A 13,245-nucleotide genomic window follows, 5' to 3' on the forward strand; every position below is an offset into this window, starting at 1 on the left:
AAATACATGCCTGTATGCATTGTAGCAGTTTTAAAAGAAAGTGAATTAACATGTTAAAATACATTTTGCCTCTGTAGAGCATGTTGTTTGTTGACTTATGAGCTAATATCATCCAATGCAAGTATAATGTTTGAAGCAAGACTGATAACCAACAGTAAAACACAATTTTACTTACTTGCTGCTTAGAGAAGCAGGTGCTTTAAATACATGGTCTCATTGACAGTTTCAGTTTATGTGTCATTTATATTTCAGAAGTTGCAGTCCTGTGTAGATGCCTTCGGTGTCAGCCATTCACACCAGAAAATAACATAAAACAGAAATGAAAATTACAAAATAAGTTTATTTATATAAACAACTACAAAATTCAATTAAATAAGGGTTTTTTTTCAGCAGGAGACAAATTAGATGATACATTGTTTCACAAAAGCAATATCAAAACACATAAACAGATAATAAGTTCATCTGGATTCTCCACATAGTTCTTCTGCTTTGACTGAGTTTATAGAGCTCGCTCTGTTTGTAAGAGGAGGCACAGCTATCCTGAGATTCACCGTTTTTTTGTTTGTTTGTTTTTTTCAGATTTGGTCAAACTTCCATGACTTTGCAAGAATATTTCTAAGTTTGTCCTTCACTGTGTGTTTGTTTCTCACACATCCTCCCACACAGGAAAATCCCAAATGGCCTCTTATTTACAAAGTATTTTGTAGCTGTGAAAACTGAGACTAACACTGCATAGATGATTCATTCACACCATCAGAAAAAAAGGGTATTTTTTTTGTATTATTTCAGGGCTCCCAGGGTGACTGAGTCCTTCCCCTCAGAGGAGTATGTCAGCGAGGATCGTTTTGTGGAAGCATATGAGGCGTAGGAGGGGGCGGAGGAGGAGGGTAAACGGGGCAGGGTGGATGTAGAGGAAGGGAGAGGTTGCGTCTGTCTGTCAGGAGGGCAGTAGGCCGGAGAGGATGACCTGCCCTTGCTTTGCAGGCTGCTGCTGCTGCTGCTCTGCAGAGGAGAGCTGGAGGTTTTCGGGCCTCGAGTCAGAGACGATGTGGAGGAGCTGGAGAGGGGCGAGGTCCTCATGTTGTAACCAAGAATACCTGTGCTCATCAGAAACTCCCTGGAACCATAGGCAGGAGGAGTTGGTCCACGGGAGCCTGGAGTCCGGATGTTGTCTGGTGGTAGACTCCTCCTGCTGGGGATGTCATAGATCCCCACGTCCGGGCCATAGAGTGCCTGAGATCTGGCTTGAAGACGCAGCATCCTCTCCCTCTCCTCCATCTCCCGTCTCTCGTGTATCGATGCCATGATGGTTTTTGAAATGTTGTCATAGCGCGCAGCAGCAGATTTCTGAGGTGTCAAGCTCTGTGGGCCGAGATCACGAAGGCTGTCTCGAAAACTTTGAGAGGTCAGATCTCGCATGGCCAGACCTGGAGGGGGAACTTCTCGTGATGTTACGCTTTGAGATGCGAGGTCTCTTGGCATCAGCCCTTGAAAAGCAGGAGAAGGGTCTCTTTGAATGAGACCTTGGAAGGAGGGCGAGGGATCCCTTGAGGTGAGACCCTGCAAAGAAGGTGAGGGGTCTCGAGGCTGAGGAGACTGTCTGCTGATGCCCATGAACACAGGACTATAGGCGTGAGGAGGCGGCCGCTGCACCACAGTCCCATCTGTGCCCAGGGCCGTAAAGTGAGGGTGGTAGCTGACTGGAGGGACCCCCCTCTGAGCCAGGAACTGAGGGTCTGCAGGGTTGATGAGGTTATCATAGGACAGGCTGCTGCTGCTGTGGTTGGCCAGCAGGCTGGAGGAGGAGATGATGCCCAGCGGGGGATTGGATCCCAAACCATCAGCATGCATGGCAGGTAGCTGGGATTTGCTACCATGCCGGTTGCTGTGTTTGAGGGTGAGAGAGCGGGAGTTGAGCGTAAGAGAGTTGAGCTGCAGTGAGCTGGAGGTGGTGTTGGTCTGGAGTGGAGGCTGGCTGGGTAGGCCCGCCTGCTGGCTGCCTCTCGCAGGGCTTACTTTGGACTCAGAGCGGAGATCAGGCCCTTTGTTGTTCCCTTGCTGCTCTGAAGTCTTCAACAACTAAACAACACAATAAAAAACAGACACCAATGTCTGTCAGATATGGATCAAAACCAAGAACTGGACATTAAGGATCACAGTCCTACAATCTGACAAATTAATATCAGACTGAAAAGCACCTGCTCTGGTGGAATGGGTGATGATCCTCTGGAAATGGCCTCCAGGACTGGCCGTAGCTGTGGTACAGTGGGAATGGATACAGGAATGATGGATTTGGTATGATATCCCATCTCTGAAAAAGAAGCCACCTTAGGATTATTTTTAGGAAACAGCAAACTTGTACAAAAAGACCTTTACGACACAGACAGTAGTGGAATCTGTATGTGGTTGTTTTTTGCTGCCTTTAAGGAAACTACATGATCTCACCAGACTTTTCCTTCAGTTGACTCAGCAGACATATAGACTTAGATCTCAATGTTACGAGTATTCTGTCAAAATATTGATGCAGAGCTGTGTCTGATATACCACAGTATACATTTGTCATTCGACAGTACCATCCATCGCAGCTAGTTGGCTTTTAAGCAGGCCGTGGTCTGGTTTCGGTGGAAGTGGTGGTGGAGTTTTCAGTTGCTTGAAGTCTGACAGCTCGACAGCTCCGGCTGAGGTTTGCTGGCAGGGTACAAAAAAAAAAATAGAAATATGAGACCTCACTATATCCCTTGACAGATGAACTCACAGAAAATATTTAACTGTTTATGCATACTTTATTTTGGAGAGCCTGGCTCTGTATCCCGTTATCCCTGACTTTCACTAGCATCTGCCTGTCGATTTCTGGCCTCAGGAACGGAGGCTGAACATGGATAACTGTTTTCTTACAGGGCCTTGCTGTGTACCTGGTGCCACGGGACATGCAGAGACAGCAAAGAGTCAGTCAGTGTGATATATGGCTTCAGAAAATGCTGAAGGTGAAGTAGAAAAAAAAATGGCTCTCACTTTGGAGAGATGGGACTGCAAACCAGATACTCCAGGTTGTTACAACAACCTCGTGTAAAAGGATTTACTCCTCCCTGAAACTTCCCAGTTACCTGTGAGATCATTAAGAGGTAAAAGTGCATCTGTTAATTTGATTTCTGTCCACAACATGTTTTAGAGATATTTTCATTTATATTAGATAAATGAATCAGAATAAAACTGTTGTAAAGTCCTAAAGAGTCTGTTAATGATATAATTTTAAATAACTGACTTGTTCATTTGTGGTGCGCCCTCTGGATACCAGGTACAGGTGGAATCCAGTGAGACCCAGGACCGGGATGAGAAACAGCCCTGATATACTGATCACCACCAAACTGGAAATACTGATCAGGAAAACTGCTTTGAATTAGACAGACACTTACACATGTAAAAGCACAGACAGACGCCCGCACACACAAGGATACGTGACTGTGCAGTGCAGCTTCCATAATTCGTCCATGTGGTGCAGGACAAATATGAGGCCAAAGGTGAAGACACCGATCATGTGAAGTGTCAGTGACAACAGAAAGAGGAAGAAATAGCGGTAGTTGCGCCTCCCGATGCAGTTGTTCACCCAGGGACAGTGATGGTCAAAGTCCTGAGAGGAGATTGTGGTTAAAAAGGAAAAATCTAATTTAACCAGAGCCAGAAAAAAAAAACACATATCACTCAGTCTATATGAAATATTTTGCACCACAGATTCATTGGTGGCTCAAAAACTTGCAGAATATCCACTGTGCTTTCTAAATACATGTCGTTTAACAACGGCTGTCTGAACTGTTTTTCAAATTGCATTTCTACAGAGACTACAAAGGATCTGAGAAAAGGATTAACCTGATTAATGAGAACTCTCTCTCCCCCTCCATCACACTCCGTCCATCATTCACTGCAGAAATCCCTCTTTATTGACTTTCCCCACACACACTGCTACACTCGCTCATAAACACCAATCACGTTTCTCCCTGATCTGTCCATCTATGCCTTATATTTTCCCACTCTTACCAACCACTCCCGCATTTAAACTCCCCCATGTTTGTCGTCACCCTCCTCTGTAACTACTATTCCTATATTCCTATTCCAACTGTCAACATCAACACCATGTCCCTTCTGCTCGCTTGTTTAAATCCGTCCACGCACTGACCTCCACACAGTGATCACAGACGCTGCAGTGCGAGCAGCGCGGAGGTCTGTAGAAGTGACATGAAGCGCACCACTTCATCCGCACCTGGACGCCCTTCACGTCCACGTTCTTGTACAGTGGAGCGCGGAACTCGTCGTCTTTGTCCTCATCCTCATTAGCTGGAAAACAGTATGCGAAATTTACCAAATTACACATCCACAAATAAAAGTTATTTCTCACTCTGTAAGCATAATGTCACTTTGATTACTAACCCATTGGGAGAACACCAGCATCCATAAAGGTTGCCATGGTGAAGTTGGCCAGCACAAAAAGGAAGAGGATGGCACAGCATGGTGGCACAGCAGGGCAGATGGTCACAGCCAGCCACGGGCATCTGCATATACACACACAGGAGAAAAAAATTAATTAGTAAAACTGTTTCCTGCACTCATCGCTGAGTGTTCATTCGAAGCAGAATTCATGATGTAGAAGGGTTTGATAGTGTTTCTGAGCCCAGCAAGTATCCTTCCCTTAGAGGTTAATGTTAACACGAATCACCGCTGCAACAAAGATTTTGAGGGATAATCTTCATCCCATTTATTCTGAAGGGAGAAGTGGATCCCAAAAGTAATTGTTTACAGTGAAAGATAAGCATGTATTTGTGTGTGTTCAGCAGTGCCCACAACATGGGATTAAATGACCGGGTCACTCCTGGCAGAATGTTTCTGCATCCTGCAGCAGTGGGAAGACACGCTTACTGTATCTGTCTTACACAGATACTAAGCGAAACAAGTCAGTTGCTGTCAGATCTTTTCTTTTTCAAATCAATAGTCCAAAATTAAAAGATAATCACCATGCAATGATATAAAACAGACAAAAGCTGCAAATTCTAACATTTGAGATCTTTGAACCAGCAAAGATTTGGACTTTTTCCTACATAAACGTAAGCGATTATTCGGTTAGCCGACTTCTACACCGACACATTATATATGCCAGTATATCAGCCTGGCCGATTTATTGGTCTAGCTCTGATTATGAGGGCACCGACAGGTCAGGTTCGTGTTGAACAAAAGAAATTAATGCACAATAAAAATCAGTCCAGAGCAAATGTTACATGGGTGAATGCACAAGAAGATGAAAGAAAGAGGTTTCAAGAAATTCAAATCAGTGGAGCTGGAGTTAAATCGAACCTTTAATATTTTGTAATCAAATAAATTGATTTTTAAAAAAATGTTATAAACTATAGGTGTCTCTAAATGGACATACTAATGTGAACCTTTTTTTAAAGTCACATTATTGATCTTTGAGTCCTGTCACAATTTTAACCCATTGTCTTTCTGTGTGCCCTAAAATCTTAGTGAACCATCACTTAGCTTTTCCACTGACTCAGTGTGTGTGTGTGTGCGTGCGTGCGTGTATGTGCTGAACTATACTGAACAGGAGTATGATTATATCTCTACTGTGTGAGATTAGAGGGAGGGGCAGTGTAATCAGGTTACAGTGGTAGACGGAGAGGAAAAGATTCACTGGATTATATTAACTGTTTGATTGAACATCACGTTTAACCTAAATACACACTACATGAGAATTTTTCTTTTCGAATAATCAAATGTCAGTTTTTTTTGCGTGGAATCAATATAGGTCGACATGAACGATAAAATATCACATGTTCTGTGTGTCAGGCCTCGAAAACTGTGTAAAACCAGTTACATTTTGTTTCCATATATGAACAAGTAATCCATAAACTATGTGATTAAACATAAAGTTTGATTAAAAGTGAAAACAGAAACAAAATTAAGAGTCATCCGCCTCAGTTATGAGGTTCATCCCAATACAGCTCCAATCTCCAAACCCCCCGGCTGGTTTTAGGCCGTGGGGGAGGGGTGGTGTCTCCCCCCCCCACCCAGGAGACTAATGTGAACCGCCTGCTGATGCTGTGCCAGCTGCAAACCCAGTAATCCCTGGATTATGAACTCTGGATTACAGACTATTTCTGCCAGTCCAGTTGCATTGTGGATTCCTCACATTAGATGCTAAAAACATAGAGCGTGCAGTCAAGGTTCACCATAAATCACAGCACCGTGCTATACACTGTATACCATGAGATAAATCCAATCGATTCACCACTGGTCGTCTATAACTGCAGAAGGGTCCCTTGTATAACAGATGACGCCATGATTTCCACAGCCTTATGTCAGTAGACAAGGACACGTAGGAAAGAGGACGAGAACTTCTATGTCGATTTCAACAAATTCAGCGTAATGAAATTACAAGAACCTTAAGAAGCAGGGAATGTGTTACAAAAAGATTAAGGAGTATAATATGATCGCCCTCCTCCCCCCCTAAGGCTGCTATTCAGGATTTGTGTCCAGGTTCTTCTTACTAAATATGGTCATGTTTGACATGTGCTTAAAGTGTCATGGCTGATCTGTTACATTAAGCTGGGTGAGACTGGAGCTGGTTAGTTAAAATAATCCATGAATTCAAATTTACTGTAAAATGACAGACAGACAGACAGACAGACAGACAGACAGACAGACAGACAGACAGATAGACAGATAGACAGATAGATAGATAGATAGATAGATAGATAGATAGATAGATAGATAGATAGATAGATAGATAGATAACTGGGAGCCTATAAGGCTTCCTTGGACCTTCTTTTTGTGGACAAGACTACATAGTAGATGCCTCTGCACGGATGGCGAGCCTACATCGTTGAGGCCATCTGGACCGCAGGGAGAGACAGTTCATTACACTGCAGCGTGGCAAGACAAGCCCCACCTAATGAAACAGCCCAGGCAGAGCTGTATTAAATCACACAGAACAGTAAGCTGCTCTGCAATCTGCACACTGCCCACAACCCCGCAGTGGGTCAGTGGCACAGCAGACACGGCACAGTCAGTCAAGCAGCAAGTTCACTACTGGCTGGTAGCCAGGGCTCCTTTTGTGAAATATTGTCACAGTTACATAAGTGATATCACTGTCACGTGACCTGTCAGATTTCTAGACACAGCACCAGAGCAGAAAAGGCCCGTAGTGAATAAATAATAACCACAGACTGTACAATAAACGTGGACATGTGGTCACAATGTCGTGGATTCACGCTTGTTTTCACATAATCTGTGACTTCTGTCGTCCAAATTTTGTCTTTCCTGTCCTCACTGTACAGCATCCAACTTCAGGAATGTGGCTGTGTAAAACTATTTTTTAAAAGGACAATTAATTTCATTCCACTTTAACTGGACATTTCCTTTTCATGCATGCAAGCAAAGCCGTTTTAGCTCTAAATCAGTGAAGAAAATGTGTAGAATGCACAGTATGTGCACATTTAAAATAGGAATTTCAATATCATTTCAGTATAATTCACTGCCCTGAACACAGTTTGCTCAGCTCAACTGCTTTCAATGCTTCAACTGACAATTTCAGTGCTTCAGCTTCAACTGCAGCTCCCACACAATATTACACATGCAAACAATTAACATTTTATGACATTTCAGACTCTTTACAATGTGCACTAGCAATTTTCAGCATGAGTGAGCGCATTTTATTTCCAGAAAATTTTGCCTTTTCTAGTTTCAATACATTTCAGTATTTCTAACACACAGTTTACTCAGTAGATAAGCAAGGGTTTCCAAGTCTGGGCAGAGTTGAACTTAATTAGCAAGGGACATTCTTCTTGGTCGTTTTGATGTCTGTGGTCCTTGTTGGGCGTAGCGACTTGCCTGAGTTTAACAATGCACAAAACCACGAGCACTAAACCCAACAAAGGTTCACGGTCAGAGGAACAAAAGCAGGAAACCGGTAACTGATGAATTTTATCAGGCAGAGGAAGACAAAAGAGCCTGGGCAGTTCTAAAGGTCGTTCTTCGGCTCTACCAAACCTGCAGCAGAAAAAGAAAGGAAAACATGCATGCTTGCGCTACTAATGCATATGCAAAGGCCCAGACGCACAAACGATGTGCACTTTTTGAACGTAAATATTGATATAGTAGGGTGCATGAGACTATTTAAAGTGCAATACTTTGAGGATGCAGGGCCTAATTGGCTGGCATTTTCCCATGATTCACACTAAAGGCCAGGGTGATGTTATGACAGATGACAAGTCCAAATGTCCTTTTGACTCAGTGTTACCAAGGCGGGGCTGAACAGAGCGTGGCACCAGTCCACCACTGCTTTTGGAGGAAGGGAGTCACTCCAGCTGCAGCTGGTGACTTGGCAGATACACCGGGTATGAAACAAGTTATTGCTCATATCAGAAAACCGTGATATTCTCTGGCAGCCGACTGCCAAATCTCTCCTGAAAGAAAATGTTTCTAACTTGCTTAAAGTTTAACCTGCAGACTTTACAGGAAAGTGAAATATACTGCTGGTCAGTTAGAGGGCGAGGATTAAAGGTCAATACACAGATGTCCAGGTGCATGTAGAGTCATGAGGTCAGGAAATTTTAAGCCCTATTCTACTGGTCTGTGTTAATTTAAAAAAAAAAAAAAAAAAAAAAAAACATTTTCAGGTTATAAGGTCATTTCAGCTCAAAGACGCAGACGCAGATTCATCCCTCGTTCGTTCAGTCATTTGCAGTGTCCTGGTTTTGCTGGTTTAGCACTGCAGTCCCAATTAAGTGATCTCTTTTCAATCCATCACGTCAGCAGGGCATTGATTTTTTTTTTTCCTCTCTTACAGAGTGTAGATGGAGTTCATCAGGTTTTCTCAACCTTTTCTGGCCCCAGAGTCTGTTTCTGAGAGCCAAAGTCTCATGAATGCAGCAGTTAGACAGCTGTCAAGTTATCAAATTAATTTTGTAATACAATATAAGTATGTATATTTATACATCAGATTCATACAGCCACATCTGTACAGACCCTGGAGTAACAAAGTCACTAAACGTGTTGATATACTGATACTTTCTACTGTGGTATGGTATAATCATAGCTTATAAACTAAAGACCATCATCTAAAACTCTAAAATGAATGTGTTTCATAGTGAAAGTCACTCCAAGGAGGTCACAGTAAGTATCTGCTGATAGTAAATTCAAAGATGCCAGACTCCATTTTTCCCAGATGGGGGATCACATGGCATCAGCCAGAGGATCCTAATCCCATACTCCAAATCTGGTGTCAGATTCCAGTGGAAACGGTGCATGGCTGGAGAACACAAGAGAAACTAGGACAGAGATGGCTATGAGGCCAAGGGTCACTAGACTGGAACTGAGCCGATGAGGTGGGAGCCTTCTATCAGTCGATAGTGGGTATCTGGATTTTTCACATAGAAATTAGGGTTTCATATTATCTGACACTAGTCTGCTTTTTCCTTTCTTTAGAGCTCTTACGCCTCATTAACAACTTTGAAATACTGTATACAAAATAATCAGACAAACCTACAGTCATTTAAGGTATTAGAGGATATTATAGGCTATTTAATTTATTTCTACATGCCAGTGTTGGCGTGAGTGTAGACTCTTTCACCAAATGTTGTATGGAAGCTTAAATTTCAATCACAAAAAACGAAACGAAAAAAAGAAACAGACTGAAAAGCTTTAGCAGAGTGTGTATTTGATTTCCTCCAGCTAAATTTATGACATGTGGGTCAAAAAGACACACTGATACATGCTGATTATCCCCTGAACTGTGCTTACTCCGAGTCCTGAGGGTGATCTGGGCAGGCACCCAGACTGGTCCACACTGTGAGCCAACCAGGTCAGATGTTAGCCGCCCCTGGTGGTTCTGGCTCCAGAGTGAAGTCAGTGAAGAGGAGGATGAAGAAATGGTGCTTTTTTTTTTTTTTTTTTTTTTCTTAAGCCTGATTTTTGAGCAACTCTTTAAAATGAATTCAGGGGATAAACTGTTGAATCATTATTATTGAAGAGGAAGGTAACGCAGAGCATTTTATGGTCTCAGAATTTAATTCCACATGCAACAATCACAGACTTATTTGAATGAAGGATACCTGATGCATGATGGTTGTAGAGTGATGGATGTCTGGATGAAATAGGTGGATGGCTATGGATTCTCCGTGGAGCAAACCGACAGCGCAACTTTTTGGTTTCTTGGGTCGCACTTACGTGAAGACGAAGAACAGAGAGGTAGAGCCGACCAGGAGGCAGGCGGCCGTGCACACCGGGATGAAGGCGCTGGGTCTGAGCGAGTCGGCGCCGCTGGCGGGCATCCTGTCCTCTCCACAACTCACCAGCGTCTCATACTAACCAAACACACCGGATGAGTGTTGCTGTTCGCCTGTGTACGTTTCCGACAAAGCCCTTCATAAATCACACGGCGCTGGAAGATGAAAATCATAGTCACATGGGGGAAAAGAATTTAAGCCTGCCCCCCCCCCCCCCCCCCCCCCCCCCCCCCCCCCCCCGCCTCTCGACTCCAAAAGAAAAAGAAAAAAAATAGAGAAAGAAAAGAAAACAACCCCGCAGCTCTGTGGTGCACAGTCCCGCAGCCCGTCCTGTCTGTCCCGCCAGGCAGCAGCGCTCAGAAGCCGCTTCTGGGTTATTTATCCCAAAGGTGGAGCCTTTACCCATGAATGACGTGAGGCACTACTACACCGACTGAGCCCCCCTGCTGTGACTGGATGTACACACTGTCTATATATCTACCGATCTCTCTCTCTCTCTCTCTGTATATGTAAATATAAAAAAAGTGCAAGACTCTTATTTCTCACCATCTCGTCACCATTGTTTCCATGCAATTATCAATAACATGGGAAATCTGACAAAAAAAACACCGATTTTATGAACTCATGCTGCAATCAGGTTTCTATAAACCGGTTCTAAAGAAGTCCAGGTTCAACACAATCAGGCAACAAGATTGGTTCCACTCACTAATAAAGCACCCTTTACTCAGCTGGCTGGTAAATGGTTTACTGATGCTTTATAGCGCAGTTATGACATTAATAAGAACAGCTTTTGGGTTGCCAAGTTGTGGAAAAATCCTCCTCACTTTGTCTTTTTATAGAACTTTTACTTCCACTGGAAAACAAATGGACTGTTCGCCCACTTACCATCTGGAAGAGGTTTGCAGAGCCAAAGCATTTTACAACTGCAGACTGGGTGGCTTTTTAGAAAGTGAGAAAACCCAAGAGCATTAGCCTTAAGGTTGCCTAACTAGAAAGAAGTACCAAAAGGTCTGCTGGTATTAGACTGCAACCTCTTTCACTTAAAGAGGGAATGGAACCGCTGAAAGAAATTGCCATCATTGATTGTGAACTCCTAAAGATATACATTTCACAAAATGTGCGTTGCCACTGGGGTGTGAAAAATCAAGCGTTGTTGCAGGGAGAATAAATGAGGCTCTCATTTTGTGCAGCTGTGAGCAGTTGCGTTGATTTCTCACAATCCAAAAGGAGAGCTGGACTGAATTTAAGATCTCATTTGCATGCATGAGGGGGAAAAAAAAAAAACACACCTCCATCTCAGAGGGATTAGATGATTAAGGCTCCAAGAGGGAAAACAAAATGATAAGACAATGAATGTGATTGGGGTTGGGCTTCTTACCCTCCTCTATAAAATGTCAGAAGACCAAAGCGTCCCACATGATGAGCTGGAGAAGCTGTGAGACCAGTGAGGCTCTAATTTCTTTCATCTGAGAGTGAATCTAAGTGAAGCTATCGCCTGATAGTGTGACACCATGGATGCAGACGAGATTATTGAGTCCGTGATCAGAGCCCTCATGTGTCTAGCAGGGATCCTGGGAAACAACTGGCTGGCTATAAGCTCCCTACCCTGGAAGAAATCTGGCATCCGCACCAACGAGGCCCTTTTCATCAACCTGGCTGTCTCCAACCTCATCACCAACTACCTGGTGGACCTGCCCGACACCATGGCAGATTTTGCCGGCAGGTGGTTCTTGGGGGAAACCTTCTGTGGCGTGTTTCGTTTCTGCGCTGACCTCTCTGAAACCAGCAGCATCTACACGACCTTCTTCATCAGCGTTTTCTGGCACCAGAAGCTGGTGGGTTCCCTGAAACGTGGGGGGGCACCGGTGCAGCTTGACAGCCTGTGTATGGTGGGCTGTCTGCTGGCCGGGAGCTGGACGGTGGCTTTGGTGTTCAGCATCCCGCATTTTTTCTTTGTTGCAGTTGAAGGAGCAAACGAGAGCCACGAAGACTGTGTAGATGTCTTCCCTAATGCACTTGCAAGGCAAACCTACGAGATCTTTTATTTAACCCTGGCTAATGCTCTCCCAGTTGCTGGGATTGTGTTTGCCAGTATCCAAATTGTCATCACTCTGCTACAAAACCAGCGACGCATACGGGGTCATAACTCTGACCCCGCCAAGGAAAATGCTAAAGATGAAAACAAGAGCACCGAAAACAGAAATGATGAGAGATCTGTCAGCGCTAATTCTGGCCCGGGCACCTCCAAAGATCCTAAAGACTCTGCAGCACTAAACAACATTTATACAGGCGTACCTGCTTCCTCCTGTCCAAATGAAGGACTGTTTGGTCACAGTTCCCACAGCAGCAAAGCTGGAGCTCAACCAAATCTTTCAAGGCCCAGCCAGATGCCAGCTAAGCCCAGCTCGAGCTCAAGCACTCAGGTGAGGGCAGCCAAGAGCGTGGTGGCCGTGGCCAGCGTGTTCCTGGTCTGCTGGCTGACTCATCTGCTTCTGCGCATCACCAACAACATCCACACCTCCTCAATAGTGTTGGAGGTGGCCAGTTATATTGCAGCATCCTACACCTGCATCATCCCCTACATATTCCTGCATGGAGTGAAAAAGCTCTCTTGTTCGTGTAAAAGGTAGAAATGTGTAAATGACACCCAGATTTTACTCACTATGCTCAGTATGATGTTTATATAATCTAATATTCAAGCGTTCTCAAAACTTCTATTTGCCTTTTTGCTAAAACTAGACAGAATTTTTACTGTCAGGGCTCCACAGTTTTGAACTTCACAGTCTTTTAAATGTCAGACAACGCAGTTATCCTCACTAAGATAGATGAAGCAAAAAGGGTAAGAAGTTTGTAAAGTATGTAACAATTATGTTGCTGCTCACACTGAATCATAACAGCACAAAGCTAAATTTATTCTAGTTATATTTTGTCCACAAAGATGCTTAAAGTCACATTTTAAATGACCTGCTTCATG

The 13,245-nt window shown here is 43.8% G+C and overlaps 2 protein-coding genes across 2 annotated transcripts; one reads left to right on the forward strand and one right to left on the reverse strand.

Annotated features, from left to right (window-relative positions):
• Window positions 1-385: 385 nt before the first annotated feature.
• On the reverse strand, window positions 386-10,363 carry zdhhc8a (zinc finger DHHC-type palmitoyltransferase 8a). Its single transcript, XM_041059105.1, has 10 exons — window positions 10,213-10,363; window positions 4,423-4,544; window positions 4,172-4,329; window positions 3,456-3,628; window positions 3,263-3,365; window positions 3,013-3,104; window positions 2,783-2,912; window positions 2,574-2,688; window positions 2,199-2,311; window positions 386-2,079 (listed from the first exon to the last, which is right to left on the reverse strand). The coding sequence occupies exons 1-10, from the start codon at window positions 10,314-10,316 to the stop codon at window positions 781-783; spliced, it is 2,409 nt and encodes an 802-aa protein (XP_040915039.1). The 5' UTR covers window positions 10,317-10,363; the 3' UTR covers window positions 386-780.
• Window positions 10,364-11,782: 1,419 nt separating this feature from the next.
• Window positions 11,783-12,901, forward strand: LOC121195659 (rhodopsin). The gene has a single exon (XM_041059261.1). The coding sequence runs from the start codon at window positions 11,783-11,785 to the stop codon at window positions 12,899-12,901; it is 1,119 nt and encodes a 372-aa protein (XP_040915195.1).
• The last annotated feature ends 344 nt before the right edge of the window (window positions 12,902-13,245 follow it).

This window comes from Toxotes jaculatrix, chromosome 16 (assembly GCF_017976425.1).
Source record: "Toxotes jaculatrix isolate fToxJac2 chromosome 16, fToxJac2.pri, whole genome shotgun sequence".
In the NCBI taxonomy this organism is placed as follows: Eukaryota; Metazoa; Chordata; class Actinopteri; family Toxotidae; genus Toxotes; species Toxotes jaculatrix.

Coding starts and splice junctions, on each gene's coding strand:
- zdhhc8a (XM_041059105.1), bottom strand. CDS start 10,316: ATGCCCGCCAGCGGCGCCGACTCGCTCAGACCCAGCGCCTTCATCCCG. Junction 4,545..10,212: donor TCTCTGTTCTTCGTCTTCAC/GTAAGTGCGACC, acceptor GTGTATATGCAG/ATGCCCGTGGCTGGCTGTGA. Junction 2,689..2,782: donor GCCAGGCTCTCCAAAATAAA/GTATGCATAAAC, acceptor GTACCCTGCCAG/CAAACCTCAGCCGGAGCTGT.
- LOC121195659 (XM_041059261.1), top strand. CDS start 11,783: ATGGATGCAGACGAGATTATTGAGTCCGTGATCAGAGCCCTCATGTGT.